The sequence below is a fragment of the Carassius auratus genome, chromosome 35 (assembly GCF_003368295.1).
Source record: "Carassius auratus strain Wakin chromosome 35, ASM336829v1, whole genome shotgun sequence".
NCBI classification, from domain to species: domain Eukaryota; kingdom Metazoa; phylum Chordata; class Actinopteri; order Cypriniformes; family Cyprinidae; genus Carassius; species Carassius auratus.
The window spans coordinates 9,013,132-9,040,369 of NC_039277.1; the positions used below are offsets into that span (position 1 = coordinate 9,013,132).

The 27,238-nt window shown below is 37.3% G+C and overlaps 2 protein-coding genes across 5 annotated transcripts in view; one reads left to right on the forward strand and one right to left on the reverse strand.

Annotated features, from left to right (window-relative positions):
• The window catches only part of LOC113054294 (tripartite motif-containing protein 3-like), a 32,504-nt gene extending 15,800 nt beyond the window's left edge, over positions 1 to 16,704 (forward strand). For 2 of the 4 annotated variants that reach the window (XM_026219741.1, XM_026219740.1), the window contains 12 exons: positions 7,306 to 7,487; positions 9,130 to 9,370; positions 9,716 to 9,867; positions 10,639 to 10,819; positions 10,902 to 11,634; positions 11,735 to 11,838; positions 12,017 to 12,184; positions 12,547 to 12,715; positions 13,517 to 13,576; positions 13,790 to 13,860; positions 14,353 to 14,493; positions 14,582 to 16,704. In XM_026219741.1, the coding sequence (XP_026075526.1) occupies positions 7,342 to 7,487; positions 9,130 to 9,370; positions 9,716 to 9,867; positions 10,639 to 10,819; positions 10,902 to 11,634; positions 11,735 to 11,838; positions 12,017 to 12,184; positions 12,547 to 12,715; positions 13,517 to 13,576; positions 13,790 to 13,860; positions 14,353 to 14,493; positions 14,582 to 14,734 (2,319 nt within the window). In that variant the 5' untranslated portion in view covers positions 7,306 to 7,341 and the 3' untranslated portion in view covers positions 14,735 to 16,704. Of the gene's footprint in view, positions 1 to 4,471; positions 4,659 to 7,305; positions 7,488 to 9,129; positions 9,371 to 9,715; positions 9,868 to 10,638; positions 10,820 to 10,901; positions 11,635 to 11,734; positions 11,839 to 12,016; positions 12,185 to 12,546; positions 12,716 to 13,516; positions 13,577 to 13,789; positions 13,861 to 14,352; positions 14,494 to 14,581 lie in introns of those variants that run through there. The other 2 variants (XM_026219739.1, XM_026219742.1) reach the window with 2 other exon arrangements.
• A 111-nt stretch (positions 16,705 to 16,815) lies between these two features.
• On the reverse strand, positions 16,816 to 23,582 carry LOC113054295 (zinc-binding protein A33-like). Its single transcript, XM_026219743.1, has 8 exons — positions 23,397 to 23,582; positions 22,891 to 23,108; positions 21,689 to 21,734; positions 20,127 to 20,222; positions 19,770 to 19,994; positions 19,520 to 19,542; positions 19,273 to 19,388; positions 16,816 to 18,698 (listed from the first exon to the last, which is right to left on the reverse strand). Exons 1-8 carry the CDS (start codon positions 23,580 to 23,582, stop codon positions 18,169 to 18,171), a joined length of 1,440 nt encoding a protein of 479 aa, XP_026075528.1. The 3' UTR covers positions 16,816 to 18,168.
• Between the last annotated feature and the right edge of the window lie 3,656 nt (positions 23,583 to 27,238).

The following is a 27,238-nucleotide window of genomic DNA, read 5'->3' on the forward strand; positions in this document are numbered from 1 at the left end:
TAGCAAAGTTTAATATGCAGAAGTAGTTTGCTTGACAGGGACAAAAGAGATCAATGTCTGAACTTGTTAGTGCTAAAAATGTTAATTTTTTTTAGCCTTAGGATGGAAGGAGGTGTGATGTGAAGAACACACACCTAGATAGATTTGGCTAGGATAGTTAAGGAAATGTTGAGCAGTGCATGGATGTGTTTGCATAATGCATGTGTGTGTTTGATGTGATCAAGCATGCTATAATGCGATGAAATGAGCATGACAACGTGCACATCCTCTACAAAACAATCATTTGAAAGCATTCTCAAATCATCTTACTTATCTGCAGGCTTGTTTGGGGTTTATTTTGAATCTGAATGATTCCCAAGAGATGAGTGTGTTGTGTTATTTCTGTTAGTGTAAGGAGTATTAGGGAGAATTAGTCTTTCTTGGCTTGGTTTCAGATACTATTGACTATTGTTCCTTCATTATGAAAGTGTTTCTGAGTAAGAGGGAGTCGGAGAGAAATGGGGGAAGGAGGAATTAATGAAGGGTCAAAAGAGCTTGAAAAAATGCTGCCACACACAGCATGAACATACTGTTGAGTACAGTTTGGTAGCTCAACTCCTTTGCTAATTCATTACATTTATGCATTTGGCATATGCTTTTAAGAATTCAAAGTAAACATTAGTTCATGCATTCCCTGGGAGATGAACCTTGACATAAGTAGTGCCATGCTCTACAGTTTGAGCTAAAGGCATACTAAATCAAAGCAATTGGCCATACTTAACTTAAATAATATTTCATAAAACATGCTGACTCCCAGCTGTCAACATGAAACCACATTCGTAACAGTTTCACTTGCATAATGTGATGTATTTCCAACTTAATTTGTTATTCAATAGGAAAAAAAAGTGCAGCACCTATGAGAATTGGTTGGATTGGAATTGCACTACTAGAAAAATGAAGCCAGACCTGAAAGAGAGTTTTGTAATAATATTCTCTGAATAGCTTTCGGTTAATATATTATAATAGACTACTGTCTACAAGATGTCACTGGAATAGAAACTCATTTCAATTAATTTTGATTTGGACGAAAGATTACAAAGGCATTTCTTCTTAGGAATAACAAATTAATGAAACATAAACAATACAAACATAATGTTTTTAAAAAAAGTTTGTATTGAAAATTAGTCATCCATGCATGTTTAATTTAAGTTTTTAAAATGTTTCATCAAAACATCATAGCATGATCTTGCGTTCAGTCTCCTCTGTGATATCATCTTGTCTGTTTAAACCCCGCCTCCATCTAATCAACAACCAATAGATAGAACCAACTCCCCACCCTAATTAACTTTTTTCATTTTGGATAATGTTTTTTTTTTCTTTCTTGGATGTAAGTCACAATACAGAAGTAAAGATCTGTCACTTTTTCCGTTTCGTCATATGTGATCACCTGTGATCAAATGGAATTGCAGAAATAAAGATTCTTTCAGCTAGTCCCGACCCAAACTCACGCCATTGGTTGAGCCAGAAATTGATGTACAAGGTTTTTTGAAAGCACCACAAGCACACTATAATTGGCTTACTTAAAGCTGTGTCTGCATATTAAACTGCAAAAGCAGAAAATAAATAAATATAAATAAATATTACACACTTTAAATCCAAAGATAAACTGAATGTTTGCATTGAGCAGCATACTAATCGATGTATCTTGTAATGCCTTAAGTAGTTTTATTATTCCATATTTCCTCTGCTTTTATTATTATTTATTTATTTATTTAATTTTTTTGATGGATGTGTCAGACTCAGAACCCTCCAGAACCATTGCCCCTCTGAACTCTCTCAGAGTACAGGAGGGGTCTGCTCCTGTACTCACTATTCAGAAAACAATTGAGGACACTTCTGCATAATTTAAACTCCTGAACTGATAAACATATACTGTATAAGTGAGTTTTTCCAGTGAAGCGCAAAAGGCTGATCCGCAGGGTGACTCACTCTCCACTTTACATATGGCAAGTGCTTTATTAAATGGAGAAATATTTGACCTCTTTGTTGGCATTGTTTATATGCTTAAGGCATTAAGTGTTCTTAAGCATCTCCTCTGAAAACACACACACACAAATAAACATTAGTTATTTTAGGGATCAGATTATTTCTGACCCATCTCATGTACTGAGCTATCCATGCATTCCATCAGTACAGTACAGAGAGTGAGAGAGAAAGATAGAAAGAAATGATTAGGATATGCAAATGAGCTATTCATAGTCTACTGTCAGAATGAGGTCCAGTTAAAGGGATAGTTCACCCAAAAATGAAAATTGCATGCATGATGCATGATTTGCTTGCCCTCAAGCCATCCTAGGTGTGTATGACTGTCTTCTTTCAGATGAGTACAATCCGAGTTAAATTAAAAATGTCCTGGCTCTTCCCAGCTTTATAATGGCAGTGAATGGGGGTAGAGATTTGAAGCCCAAAAAAAGTGTATAAAAGAGAAACCACTGAGCAAAAGAAATGAATCTAGGGTGACACTAGTTTATGAATGTCAAAGTTAAAACAGTGGAACACTAAATTCCCAAATCTGTGTAATGACGACTACAAGACATAGGTAGAGCAAGATCTTTCTCTCTGTTTTGAATCCCTCTCTCTCTCTCCTGTGCCCTGCGGTATCCTGACAGCATTCTGTTGAGTCATGTTTCCTGCGGCATGATTACCTCTCCCTCTCTGCAATTGCAGTGACATGCTATATTACATAACTAGACACAGTAAGAGGACGGTGCCTGAAGGCTCCATCTGAGCCGAGTGGACTGGACATGGCATCTTATTGCACTTTATGTAAAGATTAATTAATGCAATCATCAGGAAACTTTAATTACGCTTCACTGTTTGTGCTGTGTGGGAGCGCTCCATATGTTTGGTTATTGCACAGCTGATATACTGTAAGGGAATTTGGAAATTCATTTCTCCAGCTAACTAGTATGACTGAATTTGATAGAATTTAACTGGAATAAATGGCATTGCAGAGTGGAACTAATCCTGGTTTGCTGTAGAGTTTCCCACAGCGCTATACCTATCTACTGGACACCTTTGACAGATGATATTAGCCTGCTAAGTATGTCAGGAAATTGCAGTGGATATGCATTTAGGATTTCAGTTGGCTGCCCCTCATGATCTGGTTAAAAAAATTCCCCCTTTTTTTAGTGCCAGTAAGTTCTGGGTACCTCTACATGGGAGCGAGCAAGCAATATTTATCATGTCAGCCCAGGTCATCAACCACAAAGCTACTCTGTCACAATGATCATAAATATACAAACAGGTTTCTCTGTCTTTAATTTCCCTTGCACACAAGTAACAGCATGTATTCTCCCATATACAAAAGAAATTCCATGATTAAAAAGTCCAGCTTCACTTATGCCTGCTGTGTTGGTGCAAGTTTGGAGCCGTGGCGTCAGTCAGAGGTGTGGGTGTTATCTGAAAACCAGCCACCGTGGGAGAAATCAGACAGTCAATCCTTTCAGATTAATGACTGTTGATGTTTTCCATTTAATCTCGAGCCGCTCTGTTGATGGATTAAAAATGCCATTCACTCAGAAAGTATTTTAAAATCTATCGTCAAACTAATAAATAATTACATTCAGAAATATGCAAAAGTATACGTATTAGATAGAAGTATAAGCCTTCATATTTTGATACATACATGAAAATATTGTGTATTAGTAAATATTAATGTTTTTTATTCAATGTTTGTACATTTTATTTTATTAATTGGTTTATTTGTATTAATATTTTATTTCTCATGAATCAGAGGTATTGAAATTCATAATCCTGCAATCTGGAGTCACTCCATCCAGATGTAATGACATCATCCCTTACATAACCATCAGCGATTTTTTTTATGACTTTATATGTCAGCCAGTTCACAAGCAAGCAAAAGCAGGACAGTGTCCAGAGTTAAACTAAGATTAAAATTCATTTTGATGATTTCATCATGTCAAAATAGTTGAACAATATAGGTAACATAAATAAACTTGCAGAAATTTAACACCCTACACTTTTTGTCTCAAAATAATTCACATTTACTCACTTAAAAGTGCATTTTAGAAGGTAGAAGCATTCACATAGAAGCTTTTTCCTTTAAAAGCAGTGCACTATGAACTGAACACTTTTGTGGTGCACTACAACTCGAATTATTGTCAAACTAAACAGAAAGTCTTTTTATATGATTGTTATCATGTTGTGTTTAACATAAGCTTTCACACACACTGAAGTGCTTGCAAGTAAAAAGCTAGCATTCAACTCAAATCCTCTCCCTTTCCCATCCCTCCTAATCTGTCAGAAGGAATTGTTTCTCTCTGAGGCAATCCATGCCTTTGGGAGGATAACACTGATCGGCCAATAGCAGCAGAGCTTGTGGGTGGAGCAAAGACTCTGCATTCAGCTTCAGCCAATGGTGTATCCTAGTAGACATGGTTTGGCTTTAGCCAGCCGCCCCTTTGTGACATCACAGCTGTTGCTCGGGCACTGAGAGTGCACTAGGCGTGGGGACAACGAGCGGTGCGTTCATCTGGGGAGGGGGTCTAAAGACAGAGGGAAGGGGATCTGTTATGCTATTCAGCCACCAGGCCCTGCTGAGATCTCAGAAAACAACAATGGAACCTGCCTGAGAAGCATCCACTTTGTTTTTGAGTGTAAGTGGGAGTCCCCTTTAACCCTCTAGTCTAGTGTGTTTGAGTTCTGGTGTTTGCACGTGAACGGTCGTCTGTGTGTTCACTGGAGCAGTGAAGAGCTGTGGCTATGAAAGAGAAGAATGCTTTTGTTTCTGTCTCCGGTTCCCTTTCTAAAGCTGGTCAGAGTTGGCCTGAGGTTTAGGAATGATTTCATGCTTTGGTTAGTATCATGTTCACACCTTGTCTGATTTTACCAGGTTTTTAGGAGATGATCAGTTGGAATATATGCTTTGAGGTTGTTCATGTGTAAAGCAGTATTTTTTTTGATAGGTTAAGCTCTAGTTCTGGAAGTCTATTTCATGAGTTCATTATCCCTTGGAAGCTTGATGGATGTCAGAAGCAGTTAGATTTGTGTTGAGTGAGTCTGAAAGGTGTATAGACGTGCCATGCTCACAGTGATGAGTGGGACTGCGTTGTGGGATCATTTTGTAAATGTCACAATTGTTGATTGTTGATGGCTTCATTTTTTGAACAGTGACAGCAATGACACAGTGTTTGGTTTCTCAATTATGGCTGTATCTGGGTCAGGGTTGCTGACTGCCGGCCTGACCCCTAAGGTCTTGCAGATCTCGTTTTAGTGTAACAGGTGAATTTATGTCACCCTTCAGCGTTTGGAGCAAATCATTTCACTTGTAGTGTGTTGGTTGGCATGCATCTGGTTCGATGTGAGAATATATATATATTACAGTGAAAAATACATTCAAAGTAAATATAAAGTACTCTCGAATGTGAAACTACATTTCTTTGTTTATTGACACTGTTATATGTCATTGACTGCAGGAAGGTTCTGCACTTATTTTCAAATGTGTTTCTCATTTCCAGTAAATATGCTTTACAACATGTTTATTCACATAATCATGATTCTACATTCTACATTTGAGCCCCCGTCAGCCAAGAGACCTGCTCTGGCTCCTTTTCTGTGTTGTGCAACAAGAATCTCAGGCATCCACTGCTGGACATGACCCCTTATGAAGCCTACCCCACTGAGACATACATTTAAATATAGCCCGCATTCATCAACACACCAGAGAGGGTGAGGGGGTTTGGGGGAGGAGGGTAATAGAGAATGGGCAAAGGGAACTGGTATCAGCCAGGTTTAAAGCTCTCACGCTACCATCACTCATACCTCCATGAGAGCACATGTCAGTCGTGCAGAATTATCAGAGCAGCTCTGGGACCAGAGGCACTGGAGTACTACAAGACACTCACTGTAAAAACATGGCAGAGAGCAGAAGTGAAAGACTGAAAATGCGATAATGAAACACTTCTTGGAGAACTTTCCTGAATTAAAGCGCTTATTTTGTGTTTCTGTTGAATATGACTTGGAAGGGAGAGTGGGGTAAGAAGTGTCACCGCCTTAATCTAGTAAATTATGCATAATTTTAGATGGCACTTCTTTTTTTGAACCAATAATAGAATATCGCATGGATTGAAAAAACACTTTGCAAATCAGATTTGAGAACCAGAATGAACTGTAAAAAAATGTAAAAAAAAAAATTATAAATTATGTAGACATATTAAAAAAAAATTAAAACTGCAACTAAAAGCTGTATTATTATTTTTTTTACGTTTTTATCTTTTAATCATGTATTACACTCCTGATGCAAACATATCAATCACAGCTGGCTGTGACTGACAGATACACATGAAAAAAAGGTAAAATGCTATAACTTATTTATGCTGAAAATTGCATTTTCTACATGCCAGATAAAGTTATTTGTCAATGCAAATATATCCAAAAATAAAATACCATTTGCGTGTTGGTGAATTGTACATATGAATGATTTGACTGAGTGATTTATTGAAATACCCATGAATTGTTAATTGGACTATTTGTTCAAAAATGGTAGCTGTGGGGTAAAGTGTGTCAGATATGTTGAAACATGCCATGTCAGTGGATCATAATAATTTTGCTTCCAAATGCAGGAAATACTATTACAAAATGTTAAATAATTTCACCACATTCACTTTATAATGTGCAGCAAAATGAGACTTACGGAATAAATAGTATTGGTATATTTAATGTAGATTTGTCTCATATTATTTTTACTCTTTTAAAAGGTGGTTTATTTCTATGGCCTGATGTTAGACACTTTTTAACATCCTGAAGTAGAATTTATCCTGAAATATCAGTTGTACCTCTGTCTCATGTCTCTTTGCTTAGAGGACAACTAAATTAAAAAGTGGCACAGCATGTACCACCATCATCAAGAGCCAGTAATGGCCGCAGCACAGCAGTAGTTCATGTCCTTGTATCAGTACTTATCTGTCTGCCCGCTGTTGTTGAGTCTCATCTAGAAAAGTGGCATGAAAATTGACAGCGTCTATTTGCATCCAGAACTCTTAATCCAATTGTCCATGCTCTTCTCTTCTGATGAAATGCAGTGTGTTCTCTGGCCTGCAGAAAAACAGTTATTTTCCTATTTAAGTTGATGGTTTGGTGGCAGCCCAGCAGGCGTCACCTGCCATCTCGCTCTCATGTATTCCTCTTTATATGAAAGGTTGTCTTTTCATGCCATACTATGAGTCTCTACATCATTTCAAAATTAGAATGATAAAGCATTGTGGGGTTTTCTTTTTCTGTAACAAAGAATCTACTTCATTTCAGGTTAAGGTGCATCCTGGCCCCCGGCCATCTCTGTAGATGTCTGTCACCATGGCAAAGATTGAGACCGGCCGCACAAGTCCAGTGGTCCGCCAGATAGACAAGCAGTTCCTGGTGTGTAGTATCTGTCTGGACCACTACCACAACCCCAAAGTCCTGCCCTGCCTGCACACCTTCTGCGAAAGGTCTGTATTTGTTGATAGCACAGTCCTTCATCTTGAAAAACTGACAATATGCAAGTGGTTGGAAAAAGTGGAAATCAGAATTAGGCATAAATGAATGGCTTCAGAATCATTCAATGTGGAACTGAATTTTTCTGCTGATTAATGTATGATACAAGACTTTTTCACCCTTTTTCAAAACTATTAGCACCCCAAATTAGTAAGAAACAAGCATTGGATTCCATTTAACAAAGAAGATGTGGTCATACAGTATTTGTATAATATACAATAGTTATGGTAGAGAGAGCACAGGAAATGATGCCGAGGAGATCCGGTAAAGACGTGAGACACATTTAAACTCCATTTCCCACATGAGCACCGTGGCATAACATGAGCAGCTCCAGCCTGAACATATTAAAATGAGTTAATGATTGCAGGATTGATCAGTTCTTAGCCTTTTAATAGGATTTCATATGAACTTTGTGTTCTTACTGCTGACATTCCTTGGCATAGATGTTCTGCCTTCTATCACAAACGTAGTCGTCAGTGAAACAATGAGACTCTCTGTCTTTATGTGTCTCTTTGGGTGTTTTGTGCTTTCTGTGGGGTTGTATGTCAGCGGAGTGTTTCCACTGTGATTGTTCATGTTGTGACTGAAATTTCAGCAACACTTGCCCTTCCTAGCCCTCTCATTCTCACTCTGTCTCAAAGGAGTAAATCATTTCTGGAATATGAGATACACTATCGTTCCCATGTTTGAGGTTGGTAAGATGTTCAAAAGTTTTTGAAAGAAGTCACGCAGAAGCTGCATTTATTTGATCAAAAATAGAGTGAAAACTTTTTCTCTCTCTTTTTTTAAATAGTACAATCTGTTTTCTGTTTTAATATATTTTAAAATATATTTTGTGATGGCAAAGCTGAATTGTCAGCAATCCTTAATACGGTCTTCAGTGTCACAATTCATTGCAATATGCAGATTTGGTGCCCAAGAAACATTTCTTACAATTATCAATGTTGAAAGTAGTTGTGCTGCTTAATAACTTGTGAAATTATACATTTTTCAAGGATACTTTAATGAATAGAAGGTTCACAAACAGCATTTATTTGAACAATTTATTTTGAATATTTATCTATTTGATCAATTTAATGCTTCATTGCTGAAAATAAATCTTACTGACCCCAAACTTTTGAAAGCTAGTGTATGTTAAAGGTTGCTAATATTAGTTTTTCAAGGATAATTATAAATTTTAAGATGATGTAAATTTATTTATTTATTTTTTTACGTTAAAATACATTGCCCTATGTCTGCTTAAAGGAATACTCCACCCAAAAAAACAGAAATTCTGTCATTATCTTTCACAACCTGAATGACTTTCTTTCTTCTGATGAACAAAGGAGGAGTTATTCATAGCAGAATATTCAAGCTGCTCATTTCCACAAAATGATTGTGAATGGTGATTTAAGTTTCAGTTGTTTCCTCACACAAAGCTATCGTATGACTTTAGAAGACTTGAAATATAGTGCGTGAGACATATGACTTACATTTATAATGGTTTATGGTGCTTATTTGCCCTTTTTTGAGCTTGACCATACTTGTTTCCCATCTACGGTTAGGAATATATAAGTGGGTACATTCTTTAAAGCGTTCCTTTTGTGTTCCTCACAGGTGCCTACAGAACTACATTCCTCCTCAGTCCTTGACGCTGTCCTGCCCCGTGTGTAGACAGACCTCAATATTGCCCGAGAAAGGTGTGGCGGCACTACAGAACAACTTCTTCATTACAAACCTCATGGAGGTGCTGCAGAGAGACCCAGAATGTTCTCGGCCGGAGGCCTGCAGCGTGCTGGAGTCTGTCAGCGCAGCAGCTGCTGGGAAACCGCTCTCCTGCCCCAATCACGAGGGCAAGGTAAGCCTCTTTCCATCTGATGATGGCAGCATTTGTTGAGAACATGAAAAAAAAAAAAATAATAATAATTGCAGCCAAAATGTAGAAATGTCTGAATGGGAAATTCCTTCCATCACTCAATTCTCTTCATTTGAGCCAGGTTTTCATTGGCAGAGGCTGCTGTGTGGCTTTCTCATTGTTTTTGCTCTTTCCTCTTAAACACACCTGAAAGCTGCCAGCTTCTTTCTTTTATGTGTCTTCAAAGTCATAATACATCCGCTGTTCAGGCCTGTTAGCGTACATTAGCGCCCTTTGATAATCCATTAGGATGCTGAATGAATGGGTTGCTCACTGGCGCCCCTGCAGGTGATGGAGTTTTACTGCGACTCGTGTGAGACGGCCATGTGCCTGGACTGCACGGAGGGGGAACACAGGGAGCATGTGACTGTTCCACTGCGGGATGTTCTAGAACAGCACAAAACAGAACTAAAGAACCAGCTGGATGCTATACGCAACAGGTAAACAGTAAGCTGTTTTATATACAGTTCATCACTTTATTAATAATAAAAACACTCTACATACATATATGCATACTGTATATATATCGTTTTATATGTATGTATACATATTATAAAATAAAAATATTATATATATATATATATATATATATATATATATATATATAAATGTGTATTATTTTCTTTTAAAATGTTTCATTAAATAACAGTACTAATATAATAATGATAATAAGTATAGTGAATATATCACAGTTTTATATAATTCATGTATACACATGTATATACAATATATATATATATATATATATATATATATATATATATATATATATATATATATATATATATATATATATATATATATTGTTATAAATACTCTCTCTCTCTCTCTCTCTCTCTCTCTCTCTATATATATATATATATATAAATACTGTAAATGTGTGTGTATTTTTTGTGAAACTATTATATTTGTAACATAATATATTCCTAAAATATTTATAGAAAATAATATTATGTAATAATAATTATTATTAGTCTTATTTTACTAGTGACTAAATATAGAGCAAAATATATAATTGTTATTAGTTAATTGTTGTATAATTTATATAATATATGATCATTATTAAGTCTCCTTTTAGAAGTGACTACACAGAAATAATAATATTATTGCAGACTATGCAGATTATTGCATAATATTACAGTTCCAAATTATTGATCTCTTTTTTACTTAATTATGTTTACATAATTTGTTCTTGTTTTTTGTTTGCTCAGACTGCCTCAACTAACAGCTGCCATTGAGCTGGTGAATGAAATCTCTCAACAGCTGATAGAAAGAAAGAACGAAGCCATTAATGAGATCAGCATGACATTTGAGGAGCTCGAGAGGGCATTGCACCAACGCAAAGCTGCGCTCATCACAGATCTGGAGAACATTTGTTGCACCAAGCAGAAGGTCAGAAAAAATCTCTTGATTGGTTAAAAAGGTTGTATTCCTTCTATTTCTCTAACGCTCCTTTCTGCGGTGTCCTCTGCAGGTGCTTCAGGCGCAGCTATCGTCCCTTCTGCAGGGAAAAGAGCACATCCAGAGCAGCTGCAGTTTCACTGAACAGGCCCTGAACCACGGCAGTGCCACCGAAGTCCTGCTGGTCCAAAAGCAGATGAGCGAACGTGTGAGCGCCCTCGCCTGTCACGACTTCCCCGAACGGCCGCATGAAAATGCTCACTTGGACTGCCAGATAGAGACAGAAGGCCTGCGACGCTCCATCCAGAACCTGGGCGTCCTGCTGACGACGGGTGCCGTGGGACACACCAGTGTGGCCACAGGAGAAGGCCTCAGGCATGCGCTGGTCGGACAGCATGTGACTGCAACTGTTACCACTAAAGATAAGGACAGCGAGCTTGTGCGGACTGGAAACGCCGTCCTCCGAGCAGAGATAACGGGGCAGGACGGAGTGCATGCGACAGAGGTGGAGGTCGTGGACAATAAAAACGGAACGTACGAGGTAGGATACACACTTAAGAGTGAAGGGGAGTACTCGTTCTCTCTGATGCTGTACGGACAGCCTGTGCGGGGCAGCCCATTCAGACTGCGGGCGATAAAGCCTTCGGACGTGCCTCAGTCTCCGGATGATGTGAAAAGAAGGGTAAAATCTCCCAGTGGAACAGGGGGACACATCAGACAGAAAGCCGTACGGAGACCCTCCAGCATGTACAGCACTACCAAAAAGAAGGAAAACCCCATTGAAGATGAGCTCATTCATAGAGTAGGTAAGTAACCCTGGTGTACGCAATATGTTTGACATTGAATTGTTGCGAAATATCATTTGGATTTTGAATGGCAGTGAATTTCTTTTGTCTGACCCCCCAGGCTCTCGTGGACGGGAGAAGGGAGAGTTCACCAATCTACAGGGCATCTCTGCTTCCAATAATGGGAGGGTCATTGTAGCAGACAGCAACAACCAGTGCATACAAGTTAGTCAATGCATGGAAATATGAAACAAAATTATAGACTTCATTTTATCTAAGGCATTTTAATGGATACCGATGGATATTGATGTCCCAATTGATTACCCAATGTGTCACTTGGGATCAATACAGAAACATTTTCATTGCATTTAGTGCAAAATTGGATTTGTTGGTTTTTCTGAAGGTGTTTACCAATGATGGGCAGTTCAAAGCACGCTTCGGGGTCAGGGGTCGTTCTCCGGGACAGCTGCAGAGGCCAACAGGAGTGGCAGTCGACACAAATGGAGATATTATAGTAGCTGATTATGATAATAGATGGATCAGCATCTTCTCCCCTGATGGGAAATTCAAGGTCATTTTTAGATCACAATTTACAGCTTATATATGTCTCTACACTACCGCTCAAAAGTTCGGAATATTTATGCTGTTTATCACAGCAATAAATTACATTTGAAAATATTTTTAAAAAGATTAAATAGTAATAACCATTCACAATATTATTGTTATTAACTGTAATTTATTGTGTTTGTGATTAAAAAAATGCAGCCTTAGTGAACATAAGAGAAAAAACATTGAAATATCTCTACTTAACTGAGTAAATATTAAAATTATACTATTTTCTTACTCAGTGACACGATTGAATAATCAGAATCTAGAATTTTTAAGAGGCGTTTAGTAAGGTCTTCTCTCTCTTTTTGTCTGTGCCTCATGCAGAATAAGATTGGCGCAGGCCGTCTGATGGGACCCAAAGGAGTGGCTGTGGACAGGAACGGTCATATCATTGCAGTGGACAATAAAGCCTGCTGTGTGTTCATCTTTCAATCTAATGGCAAACTAGTAACCAAGTTTGGAGCCAGAGGCACCGCAGACAGACAGTTTGCAGGTACGAGGTGTAGAAACTGCAATGCAATGCCAACAGATGAACAATGGCATGCAGTTGTGGTGGTTAACCTAAGCACTGAAGGATTGCAGAAGTGTTGTTAGCGGCCTGTGTTGTGTGCACAGTGTGACGGCTTGTCTTCTAACATCTCTTCCTAATACCTCATTTGTCAGCTCAGGAACTCTTCTTGTGACCTAAAATATTACATTTCATCAACAAAACTTAAAGAACTGTGATAAATGATGTTTTACTACAAAAGCAACAACTAAGAACCCTTCTGGGAAGACAAACACCACAAAAGGCTTGTGTGTTTTATACAGAAAAGGCCAGATTTACCCAGGCTTTCAGTTCCAGTGTCTGAAAGGATGTAAACTTGTGTCCGTTCTGTTCCTTTGTTTTGCTTTAGCAAAAGCCATATTTTCAGTTGCATTATCTGTCTGTATGATAAATAATTAAGGCCAATGCATGCACACATGGGAGAGCCTATATTCTGATAGATGCACATATATTAGTCTAGCTTTTTCTAGTTTATCAAACACTTTCCCTTCTGCTGCTTATTTTACTTTTTAAATGTATAATTTCATTTTCCTAACCCTTCTTAGGAAATTTATGAGCATGCGGACTGGTTTGAAATGCCCATCTCCATTGTTCTGGTCTGCTCCATGTTTGTTCCAGCACTTAAAGTTGCATCCTCACACTGCTTGAAATGTAGCTCCCACACTTTTTATTTGTGTGAACCCCCTCTACCCTGTCGTTTATTTGTCTCCTCTTATCCTTGTTTGTGTTTTTCCCATTCCTTTTTAGACAAAAGTGATGCAAAGTTTAGACTGGAGCAAAGGTTTAGTAAATCTGGCCCTGGGTTCAGTAAGTATTGAGTGAATTCTCATCCCGGAATGTGGTGATTTATCTTAGTGAAATGAATTAAGTTTCAGTCAAGTTGGCCAGAAATCAAATTGTCGAGCATCAATCTGAAATCTGTCTGATCAGTTTGGAGATCTTGATCACATCATCATACTCTCTTTCTCTTTATTATGTCTGAATGTTTCTTCTCCCCAACTTTTGTTTTCTCACATGCAGGTCCGCACTTTGTTGCTGTCAACAACAAGAATGAAATTGTCGTGACAGACTTTCATAACCACTCCGTCAAGGTGAGTGATGTTACAAATTTTCACCTAGTCGACAATAAAAGACCATGAAATTATTAGGAAGGGAACTGGACCATATCTGAAGATAAGAATATCTTAGAGACTTAAGGGACAGAATTATGTCACTTTCTCAAGTTGTTGTGTGTTTCCTATTTCTGTTTAGCACAAAAGAAGACATTTTGAAGAAACAGTTGATGGTAGCCATTGACTTCTACAGTATTTTTTCCAAACTATGGAAGTCAATGGCTGCCGTTATCTGTTTGGTTACCATCATTCTTTAAAATATCTTCTCTTGTGCTCAAAAGAAATAGGAAACTCACAAGTTTGGAGCAACGTGAGATATACATATTTATTTATGGATTAGCTATATCAATGGATCATTTAAAAAAATAGTTTCATTGTATTATTCATTTCTTACTTTTTAATGAGCAGAAAAATTACATGAACGTCTTGTATTTTATTGAATATGAGTGATTAAAATCGGTTTCTCCTCAGGTCTACAGTGCAGATGGGGAGTTTCTGTTTAAATTCGGGTCCCATGGAGAGGGAAACGGCCAGTTTAATGCCCCCACAGGGGTATCTGTTGATGTTAACGGCAACATCATTGTAGCAGACTGGGGCAACAGCAGAATACAGGTAATGAATCCTCTAAACGCCCACTTCCTCTTTACAAGTTCTCCAAGAAACTCAATTCAAAGTAAATTGTAATTATTTTTTTCCTCAGGTGTTTGACAGCTCAGGCTCATTCCTCTCCTACATCAACACAAGTGCTGACCCTCTGTATGGGCCGCAGGGTCTCGCTTTAACCTCCGATGGCCATGTTGTGGTGGCTGATTCTGGTAACCACTGCTTCAAAGTCTACCGGTACCTGCAGTAACAGCTCAGGTACTGTCACAAGGTGCCAAAAACTCTCCTACGACTTTGTTTCATCACATAGTCACATCAGCCAAATCCTCGGCCAAACCAGGGAGGAAGAATCGAATGAACGAAATGCACTGAAATCTGCTGATTTTCATGTTCCAAAACAAAGAACTGCTTCTCTGCTTAACCGGGAATGTCGATTGTAAATAACAGAAACCATATCAATAAGCACAGATTCTTATAAGAAAATCATGTAAGTTGTGTATAAATAAAATAAATATATATATAGCAAAACATTTTGTTAGTTGCCATCTTAAACCCTTGCAGAAAAGTCCTTTCCAAATCTCATTTCATAATGGTCGAGCTACCCATGACTGCAATATCTGTGTATTTTAATTGTTACATTCTGCATTTGTAAATCTACAAACTGTGTACATATGAACATATTTGGTGTATGCAACATGTAAATGACCCTGGCTTCTTGTATTGTCCTATGACAGCATTTGCCACTGAGATTTCACTATTCGGTGAGTGCTTTCAGTTAACTGGGTGTTCAAATCATTCAGATCGAACATCTGAGCTGATCATCCCTCACAGATATCAACATAACAGGAAGTGATGCGCATCCCTGCTGTGCTCTTTAAAAAGAAATCTAACCACTAAACAGAAGGAGCCAAAAAGGACATATTTTTTCCATTCCAAATTATTTATTTTTCTAAAGCACAAGGCTACTTTACTTGTATTAAAAATCCAACTGAACGAGGAAAGAGAAATATAATCAAACCCAAGTATTTCACGTACTGTATATTGCCTCTGATTTTTAATGTTCTCTAAAGATGATCAGCTATGAGGAATTATATCGCTTCTCTGTAAATAATCATACAGGTGTGTTGTGTTCACAGTGTAGCAACCAAATGTTGTCTTTAGTTGTCAGTATTATAGTTTATGCTTCGTCTATTTATTGAATGGTTTTTACACATTTTCCTGAATAATTCCTTTTGAGATTGTCCTCCATCACCAGCGAAAGATATCAAAAACCACTTCCCTTTAATTTTGTGGAGTTTTGTCTCTTTTTGAAGGTTATGTAACACACCACATCTCCTTAACAGCCTACTCTCTGTGATACTGTACAAGGTTAATGAACAGCAGCTCACAGTTGAAATGGTGAAAGTGTATCTTAATATCTGTGCAAAGAACACTTTTGCATGTTAATGATTTTACTAGCACTGGCACATGGTTTCTGCAGCAGCGAGATACCTGTAACGATAATGATTTGCTATCACCAGGCTGGAAATTATTATATGTAATAACCAAAAAAAAAAAATTATATACTGTATATTGATTTATAATATATGTGAATTGCAAGTTGACTTATTTAGTTGCTCCAATGGCGATAAAGGTCCGCTCACAATAAGAATAACTTTATAACAAAATTGCTAAAACGGTTGCTGTCAAGTTTACAGTTTTCGTGCGCAAAATTATTTACATTTTAAATCCACAAAATCAGGAATATTGCATGAGAGCAAAATAAATCCACATGCAGATTTCAACAATACAAGTTGGTCATAAGAATTTGGTGCGCTGACCGTCAGAAAGCTGCTTGTTTTGAAAGTGTGAACTGTGCTTCATGGATCACGAAACTATTGATAACAGACAATTAATTCCCCCCGGCAAAATTTAACTAACGTCACAACAATATCTTTGGAATCACTTTCAGAACAATTTCTCCCATCGATAAAAGCACTGTCCCCAATTATGTTTAGAATAAACAATGTTCATTGGAATAACTGCCAACATCGTTTTCATTCTTATTGTGAATGGACCTTAACTCGATCCAATGCATGATCTAGTGCTTGGACAGATGATTTAGCAAATGTGCGTCATCAGTTTAAAAACAACAAAGATCCTGTATAACCTGAAGAATCAACCATATGCTCATTCTGCTGGTCAATCATTGCAGTTTGAAATAAAACTGTAAATACAAGTCACTTGAAAATGACATTTGGTCTTTTTATTTAATTTCTAAAAATGTTATACACTGTGGATTTTTATATTTTATAAATGGAACTTGTGAAATACGAAATACTGAGGATAAAATAATCATAGGTTATTTATTTTTAATTTGACTATTACTCCACAGAAAAACATTGAACACACATCGCAGTGGTTTTTAACAAGTCTCCCAAAGATAAATGTACTTGTGGTGCCATCCAGCAGTTAGGCTCAAAGATGATGTAACCGTCCTCTCTTAAATCAGCGATTGAAAGGAATCCAAACAAATTACACATACAAAAAGTCAATGTGTTCTTAATTTCTTATGAAAAAATAGACTGCTCCTGATTATTATTAATAAAGTACTATAAATGTTAATTGAAATGTAGTTCATAGCTGGGCAACACAAAGTGTTTTGAGAGCATGTTCCTGGTCCGGCGTTTTCTTGTTCCTTCCTCAGCTCAGAAGACATTCTGTACAAATGACTGCAGTGCTTCTAGTATGTAAACTAGATCTATAAATATTAACATGAACAACAAACCATCTGACCTCAGTCTAAAGGTGCTGGAATGTCACTTTGTGCTCGCTTCAGCAAAAAAACTGAAACAAAAACGAGCATTTCCAGAAGCACTCTTTATCATCAGCCCATGAGATTAGATTAGACTACTGCTAAAACAAAAGTGATTCAACTATTTTTGAAAGTTACATAAAAATGATGCAACATGAATGGCACACAGCTTCAGGATGTACTCCTTCATAGAAAATCTCGACATAATTGAATGAACAGAAGGACGCTCCTCACAGCACATCTCATCTACTTTGTCACCGAAAACATGCGTACTCGAAGTTGCATAGCACCTATTGCAGTCTGAGCTATTATGAAATGTTCGAACATAGAGCCTTATATAACACTCTCATCACATTATGGGTTAGTTTGTCTAAAAAATACATCCCTAACAGACAACTAAATAAAAAAGTAAAATAAAGAAGAAAAAATTCAATACAGAGCAGTTAATAAAATAAAAAATTAAAATCACTTGACTAATTTTTCAATTTGAAACGTTATCAGCCATTAATCCATTCAATCCTTATTCTCACCTCTACATTGACATACAAAAGACAACACTGAGGTCTAAGACATAAGACGACACAGAGCAGCTAAAGTCGGCATGTGCGTAAAAACCTGCAATACCTCTCTACCTGAATCAGTGGGGCTACATCATAATTCAAGAGCAAGAGGAAGTCAATTCACTCCTTCAGATTATGGTGTATCAAAGCTCTACGCAACTAGTAAATTCAGATCAACTGAATCCGAAAAACCCAGCAGAGCTTAAGAACAAACATACTCCTGACTTCCAGGAGGGAAAATGCCCTGAAATGTTTACTAAAACACAAAAACAGGAGCATATCATGATTTGTTTTCTTTGTTGCAAACTGCACGTACGCATGGCTTGGTTTTCAGTAGAAATGACATATCTGTAGCCGGCTGCCCGGGTCGTTTTTTCCTGGGCTGAAGAAGGGGGAGACGGGCTCGTCGAAGTACGTGACAAAGTTATAGATGCGTTTCATTGTGACGGCGTCGAAGAACGTAACGTGCCCCCGGTCGTAATCTAAGAAGACACCGACGCGAGGAGAGTTCCAATAGTCTGCCACAGGCACGCGCGAGTCTTCCTCGTTGGCGTACAGTCGGTCTTGGAGACACAGGCTCCAGTAGCCAGCAGAGGGCGATAGGTTTACAAAACCTTTACGGTTGCTGTACTCGGTGGTGACGCCCAGATACCAGACCCCCTTGTCCCGCACGTCCACCTCCCAGTAGTGCTGGCCGCTGGAATACTGGGCGGTAGCGAGCACCCCGAAGAAACGGGTGAAACGCTGCGGCATGTCGGGCTCCTGGGAGCGCACCCGGCCCTCCTCCACCTTTGTGTCAAAGTCGCTGATGGCCAATGAGGGGTGAGCGGTGTCTAAATCCAGAGTCAGATTCTGAGGCACTGGAAAACAGGGAAGATCTGGTTAGCTGTTTAGCACATACCGTATTTTCCAGACTATAAGTCACACTTTCTTTCATAGTTTGGCTGGTCCTGCGACTTATAGTCAGCGCCCTCTCACGGCTGTAGACTATAATGTTTTCTCTTGGTTCTAAATAAATGCGACTTATAGTCTGGTGTGACTTATATATGTTTTTTTTCCTCATCATGACGTATTTTTGGACTGATGCGACTTATACTCAGGTGCGACTTATTGTCCGAAAAATACAGTAACTAAAAACTCACAAAAAGATTGTCACAAAAATTACAAATCACATGACTGGGTCCCACATATTTTACTGAAAATGTGGTCACAATAGTAGTATTTTAGCTCAATTTCTAGGGTAAAAAAAGTCCATTGTCAATAGTATAGTGACGTATGAAGCAACTTTCTTTCGTTCAATGAAACAAATTCACAATGACTAACTAAACCTGATGCAGAATCTGCATGGATAAATCTTTCCCGTTCACACAAATTCTCATAGATTCCTACTGGATTTTGCCTGTGACCACACTTAAACGCATCAACAGTACTTACTTGTGTGTAACACGTGCATCATCTTCTTCCACATGATGAGCTGAAATGGGCCTGTGAACTCCGAGAAGTCTGGAGGAGAGTTAGAGGCCTGGACGCCGAGGTTTACATGAGAGGAGCTACAAAAAAAATAAAATAAAAAAAACACATTAGAAACACAGAAACTCATAAAATATCCAGATTTGTAGCAGCGCAGATATAGCTAACAAGTTCATGAATCAAATGATTTAAATAATACAGATTCGCATACCTTAAGTATGAATTACTGATACTCTGGAAGGAAAAAAAAGTTAAACATTAATATTAAAATCAAAATAATGCAAAATATAAACAATTGAGAGATGTTGAAAGCCTGAAGAACATGGTAACAACTTCACTCTCATGTCATGTTCAAAAACAATTCCTTGTTCTTTAAAACAACAACATATGTAATAAAGAACATTTTATTTTATAATAGATGAGATGTTTCGGAATATGATTGCAGGTATGAAGTTCTTCACCTCAAAGTTAGCGCTGTCACTTAGTTGATTCTGAATTTCAGTGATGGCTTTGTCCACTTTGGCTGCCTCGCTCTCCACGCGCTTCAGGTTGGCATCGATCAGCCCGATAGTGGCCTCCGCTTCGACCTCCAGCCTTTCCAGCAGATCATCCTTCTCATCCAACAAAAACTGAACCAGAGCACCGACATCATCTTCGATCTTCTCCTTCAAGGCTTGTTTTTTGAGCTGTTGAGATGTTTGAGATTCAGCGTGAAGAGCTCCCCGTGGATAATAAATCCACAGCAGGTTATATAACCACCAATTTGGAGTCATTTGTATGTATGCAAAGTCAGCGTGGGAACAAGTGAGCTTTCATACCTTGACATCAGTTTTGGCCTGCTCGTCTGTGCTCTTTACTCGCGTACACATGGACTTCTGCCAATTCAGCTTGATGAGTCTCAGCTTCAGCTCACTCTGCATATTAAAACAAAAGAGAAACTTTCAACTTCAAGTATTAAAGCACCAATATTATGCAAAGTACAATAGAACTGGATCTTGTCAACATATATGGGTATATTACTGTAGCAGCACCAACAATGTAACCAAATAGTTAAAATACTCAAGTGCAAAAGGTTACATAATTTTTTTTAATGTGTTTATTCAACAGAATAATTTTCTAAAAACATTTTTTGTTTATTACTCTACACAAGAATCTGATGCTCACCTGTTGCTTTACGCTCCATCTAATATTTGAACATGTTTGACCTTGGGTATAAAGATAATGCAAAGGAACAGATAATTCATGCATGTGAAATGTGTCACACTTTACTTATGTGGAAGTTTCCAGAAAAGGATAAGAATTTTTTTGCCCACCAACCACAGTGACTGATGAACAATGAGCCATTTAGATTTTTTTTAATTTTGTTTTTTTAAAAGTGTTTAAATATATTCAAAATTCAAATATATCAAGTAAAATACAACACAATATAAAAATTAAAGACAGATCCACTTAACTTAATTTAGAGTTTTAATTTGGAAACCTAATTTAAGTTAACAAAAAACATTAGCCAATATATTTGGAATTATACAACTATGAAAATACATGTAACTAAAAATAATAATAAATAAAGAATAAATTTTAATAATATAATATAACCATTTAAAATATATATTATATAGTTTTAATAATATTATTTTAATAATATAAAATATAAATACCTTGAAAACGTGTTATTTATTTTTCAGTTTTGTATACAAATTATATTTAATTATATTACCCAATATATTTAGAATTACCCAAATATATTAAATGTATTACATTTAAAGTTAATAAAATTTTTTTAAATAATAATCTCTGAACACATTATTTATTACAATATATGCGTTTATTTATCAAACAGCATTTTAAATATTATTTCAATTATTATGAACAAAGTGAAAAAAAGTATTATTAATAAAAAAATAAATATAAAGAGCACTGCATTCACAATACACTTTAGATTCAAAGCTAATTAAAATTGCAAATGTTCAGGATTCATTTCTAGGACTACTCCCCTATGAGACTACAAATCTTCACACACATTTGATTATCAATCGGCCCCAGCAGTTGTTGGATGGGCAAAATTACCCACCATGGTACAATAGATACCCATATTTTTGGTGTTAACTGCAATCAAACAATGCCTACGAGTTACCTAAAGACATTTCCAAGGCTGTCTGGTAAGAAAAACACTTAACGTAAGTGCTAAATCTCACAGCAGTGTGGTGACAGATTGTTACCCCTTGTTCCAGCCCCAAGGTTAGCGGGCATTTAGACCAAGACAACAGGAAAAGAGGACAAGAAGAGAGAAAAAATAGACACCACAAAAGAGTAACAGATACAGAAAGGCTAAATCAAATCATTTACACAACAGACAAAAACCAAGCAATGTCGAACAAACCTTCATGTCTTCAACAACCTCGGGTACAGGAGCAACATCATGGTGTCTAGAAAAAAATAAATAAAACTATGTTAGATGCTTCAAGGCCATTTTAATTCATAACGCTAAGATGAAGTACACCTGGTTATAAGACAGAGGTCAAGCATTGAAACCTACTGAGCTGCAAGCATATAAGACCAAAAATGATGTCTAGGTAAGTAAATCAATAGGTTTTGATACACAACAGTTGTGTGTGAGTGTATAGACCAATTCAGAGTAAACGTCACAGTTACGTCACTTGCAGCTGCGCGCGCATACTGGTTGCAGAAAAACACTGGGAACAAGTGGAGGTAAATGGGAAAAATCCATGGAATAAGAGAAATATATATATATTTTTGTGCCTTTTGATGTCAAGATCTTAATGCAAATAAATTTTAAAGAATACTGTAGTCAAAGACGCCATTTGAAGGTAAAAGCTGATGTTTAAATGGACATTTTGGATGAAAACAGCTATGATTACTCTACTTTTAAAGCATACATTTGATTTAAACAATAGGTCTACATAATATTCAGATGCTGTTCAGTGATGTATTGTATTAACCCTACAGACCTTACTATTAACATTTTACATAACATTTATTTATTTTATCTCACAATTCTGAGTCATTTCCCTGGCAAATGGAAGTTTATATATCCAAATGAAGACTTTATAACTCGACTTAAAAAAAAAAAAAAAAGCTGAGTGGAAAAGAGAGAATGAAGAGTTGTTTTTTCTTATTAGAATTGTTAGATATAATTTCGGAACTGTGAGAATAAATTCAGAATTTTGAAATATAAAATCATTTTTTTATTTATTATTATTCTTTTATTCCAGTTGAAAACGTCATTTTCTGCCACTAGATAGTATCTGCACACAAAAAAACGCCATCCCTGTTTCGGATCTGTAAGACTATCCCACTATCTAACGTCAATTTCACTGAATAACAGCTTATCGCTGAGTGACAAGCTCTTGAAATAAGCAGAGAACATTTTGAAATTGACAACTCCTCAATATAATCGGCAATCTTTTTAAAACTAACAATTTGATTATGTATCCCTGTAATTCTCTATCCGCAAAGGCTATTCGCTCCCGGGTTTTCTGCAACCATGATGCGCGCGCATCCTGAATGTTTACAAACCTAAAAAGGTCTATTGGGGAACACGTTCAGGTGACTGCGCCTCACCTGTGGGCTCTGGACTCGCGACACACCACGCAGATGGGCTTCCTGTCCGTGTGGCAGTACAGTTTGAGCTCCTCGTGGTGTCGCTCACATTTCCCGTCCATCTTCACGGGTTTCGCGGGTGCTGAGGGCCTACACGTCTTCAGATAGTCGAAGTCGCTCAGTTTATCCACCAAGTTCTTTACTAGGTAGTTTTTGGTGAAACTCATTTTTGCGAACACCTGCAAAAAAGGACAAAGTTGCATGTACACGGCGCAGAAAAGTATCGGTGCTGTACCGACAAAAGGCTCGTGCGGTGATTTGTATCTTGTGACACAATAAACAGGTCGGAGAAATCAATCACACCTATTATCAACAACACAGTAAAGTCCGGTTGTTATTCAGACTCCCGGTTTAAGTCGCTCTGCATGATTTAGACGCGAATATATAGAAATCCCTTAAGTTAATTCAAGCAGCTGTAACCAGGCAACCCCAAAATCTAGCAACGTTTATCAAAACAAGCCACGCACCATCCTGCACTCCGGACACTGGTAACCCACATCATCGCCTCCATTTTCCTCCCAATGCATCAAAATGCACATGCGGCAGAAATTGTGGCCGCATTTTAAAATGACGGGGTCGTCGAAGTAATCGAGGCAAATAGAACAGACTAATTCCTTCTGAAGCTCTCCTCTCGAATCTCCGGCAGTGGCCATGTTTTCCCAAACAATAGTGTAACTGCTTTACTGGGCCAGAAAGGATTGTACACGGAAGAGAAAGAGCAGCCCATTCTGCACTCACTTCCTGGTTCAGTCACGTGGGGGCTTGTGGTGAATCTGATTGGTTACGTTTCGTGGGTCTCAAATCGGTTCTGTCGAACAGTTCGTTTGAAAGAATTACACTCTTCCTAAATATTATTATATTAAACTTATATATAATAATATATTTTTTTTTCTGACTCTAGTGATTTGAGCTTTCCATCTAAGTTTCTTGTTGTAAATTGATTACCATTGTTTTAGGCGGCCTGTATTATACATATTATGTTTTAAAACAGTTCTATCAAATAAAGTGGTTTTATTATGTTTATAGTGGTGAACAGCACATTTCAGGGCCAGGTCTGTCTATGTCAGGGCTTCACCATAACAGTGGACATAGGTCTTCTACATTTCGAGTGGATCTTGGTGGACTAACACAAACAAACTGTCCATCACCATCAGATAGTGATTTGATAGCAGCCAGAGGGCAAGAAGAAGGACAGGACTTCTCATTGGTTCACGCAGTTCCTGCCTTTCACCCACTTAGAGACTAATCCCTTAGGTTTTGGCCTAGCTGGCATAAAATAAAATAAAAATCCCTATACCTCCGAATGCAGCAGCACTGGGTGAAACTGAGAGAGATAAACAGATCTATCCAAATCCATTCATAACTAGGTTTTAAAATCTTAAAACTGATGCAAACTACATCACTTTCATTTTACTTATTCAGAGAAATACGCATTCTCAGTGCTGTGCAACACATAACACAAACTCAGTTCTTAACAGACAATTGAATGTATGTATGACAGTTCAATCTTTTTCCATTGTGTTCAGAAGGACTTCAGTTACATTGCCAAAGGTACTGTGATTGTGGGTTGGAAAGTGATAAATGCATTGGTAAAACTTTCAAGACTTCTGTGTTATTCATGCAAATGAGCTCCAAGGAGAAAGAAGAGTGGTCTACTCTGGGTGTGCTCTGATACCAGCTGTCCTGAAATGGAGAAGCACAAAAAATGTAATCTCTTCCCTATCCAACAGACACTTCTTGTCTCCCATCTGGTGAGACAAAAGCATATACACAGTGTTCTAAGCCTCCTAGAGACAGTAACAGATGCCCCATGCTCGGAGTCTCCAGCTTTTGACGCAGCAACAGATTCAACCACATTTTGTGCTTCAAGCCTGGAGGAAAGGGACATCAATAGATACATTAAAAGTCTTTGTACAGCGAGACATGACAGATGAAGCATGTCCCGAGTCTCTGGCCTAGAGAACCTTCACTTTAAGGTGCTTTTGTCTGTGTCCTCCTGATTGAGGAGCTTCTGCACCTGCTTCAGGGCCTCATCTGTGTGTTCCAGATGTTAGGACCCTTTGGTGCTCCAGGAGATCAACACCTCACAGCACTTCGTGTTCAAGTGTTGAAACAGATTTCGGATCCTTCTCCCACTTCATTGTTGCCTAACACGACAAATGTAAGAATTGATCGCTATCGGACTGCTGGTGTCAGTTAATTTGTTTGATGCATAATTCTTAAGCTCAATAGCTTCAGAGAAGCAACAGTTTATCTTTCCATAAGACGATGTGACTCTACCGATCTAAATCACTTGATTAACAGTTCCTGGTGGGAGTGATCTCATACTGATAAGGTACTGTAAAAGTCTGGTTTCCTGAACTCAATAGGTTGGAAAGTGGTTATCTGATGTACTCATAACTTCACCTTAAGTGACCTGTGATCCAAAAATCACATTATTGTGTTGACATGTTAACCAGGCTGTTGCAGTCTTGATTCTTGATCATTTTCATTTCATTTTGTTTACTCTATTTTGAAATGTCTGCATCGAATACAGTTCAATGAGAATCCTCAGTGACTATGAATTATCTACAACTGAACAGAACAAATGTTCAGTACACTTATAAGACATTAAAAGATTTCAAGTCTCAAGACTTAGTTTATTTTGTGCTTCAAGGCCCAGTACATAAAAATGCATTTAGTACTGTAAATATTTAGGAGTGAACCATGTACAAAAAACCCCCACAGTATCTCAACATAAATACCATTTCAAACATAATTAGTGTTTCATTGTGCCCAACATCGTGCTCATGTTTGTAACCTTTAAAATCCTCTGTGAATATGGAATCAATCCACTGATTTTATTGCATAGCACATTTCTTTTGAAAGATTATCAGCCTGATGAGGAATACATTTGTCAGGAGGTGAACTGGATTTGACTATAGGATGCTGGTTTTTCATGGATGCATAAAAAGTTTGATTTATCTAACAACAGAAGACAAAAAAGTAATAGTTGATAAACCATTGTCAGAGAAAAGTGAATCTGGTCTAAAAAAAAAAAAAGTTAGCTACAATAGTTAAACACAAATTTGGAAATCTGAAGATTTCCTGTGTCACAGTTTTTCTTATTTTAAAACGACACTCTGAGATAAGACTGCAATATTTAATACGTACAGTACAGCTCTCATGAATACAATGCTTAAATGATAATAAATAGAAACAGCGGCAGCAACATGAAATTTGACAACATCTGACAGACTGAATGTAAACTTTGTGACAACAACTGTTTGACAGTGCGATATGAAATGCATGTTCAGCATTTCTCCATTAAAAGCTTGGCACTTGCTGTTAAAAATCAGCATATCTGTAAAACACACTGAGCAACTGAGGAAAAGTCATATTCTCCAAAGCCATCACATATCCCGAAATACAGTAGCCAATACTGTAATACAAGCAAATATTAACACATTGAATTAATAAAGGGGTCAGTGTCGTGTTCAGTTCATTTGAATGCACATGACCCATATGAAACGACTTTTAACTTACTTTTCTTTTCATAATGTCTTTGTATATGCCTCTTTATTACCCATATGGTGTTACCCAGTGTTTAAAGTGATGGGCCCGTTACTTTTATTTTTAGACATTTTCTTAAGGAAACTTTTAATTACTGTACCACTTTGATTGAAATATTCTTTATTATTATTATTATTATTATTATTTTTTAAATGTATTCACAACTAAAGTTTGGAAAAAAATAAGAGTAACAACAACAATAATAAATATTAACTTAAAAAATAATATTGTTAATAATAATATTAATTGTAACCTTCTTTGATTGTTTATTATACTTTTATTCACACTATAATTCTTATTATTTTCTTTTTGTTAATCAAAACATTATTTTTGGAATTAATTTAGGAATTTAATGAAACTAAAATGGAAGCAAACGAGATCTTGTTTCTGTTAATACATCCACTAGCATAAAATAATATTAAAACTAGGGGTGCTCCGATCACGATCGGCCGATCGTTAATGCGCATCTCGTCAGTAAAGCCGGTTCTCTAATCAGTGGTTAATTCCCTCAGGGGCGTGATTTCACATAGAGCAGCTGTTACTACACAGAGCCGTTGTTAACTGAGAAGATGCGCCAAAAAACGCTGAAAATGAAGTGGATTTGCGCATCTTCTCTATTAACAACGGCTCTGTGTAGTAACAGCTGCTCAATGTGAAATCACGCACCTGATGGAATTAACCACTGAATAGAAAACCGGCTTTACTGACAAGATGCGCATAACGATCGGCCGATCATGATCGGAGCACCCCTAATTAA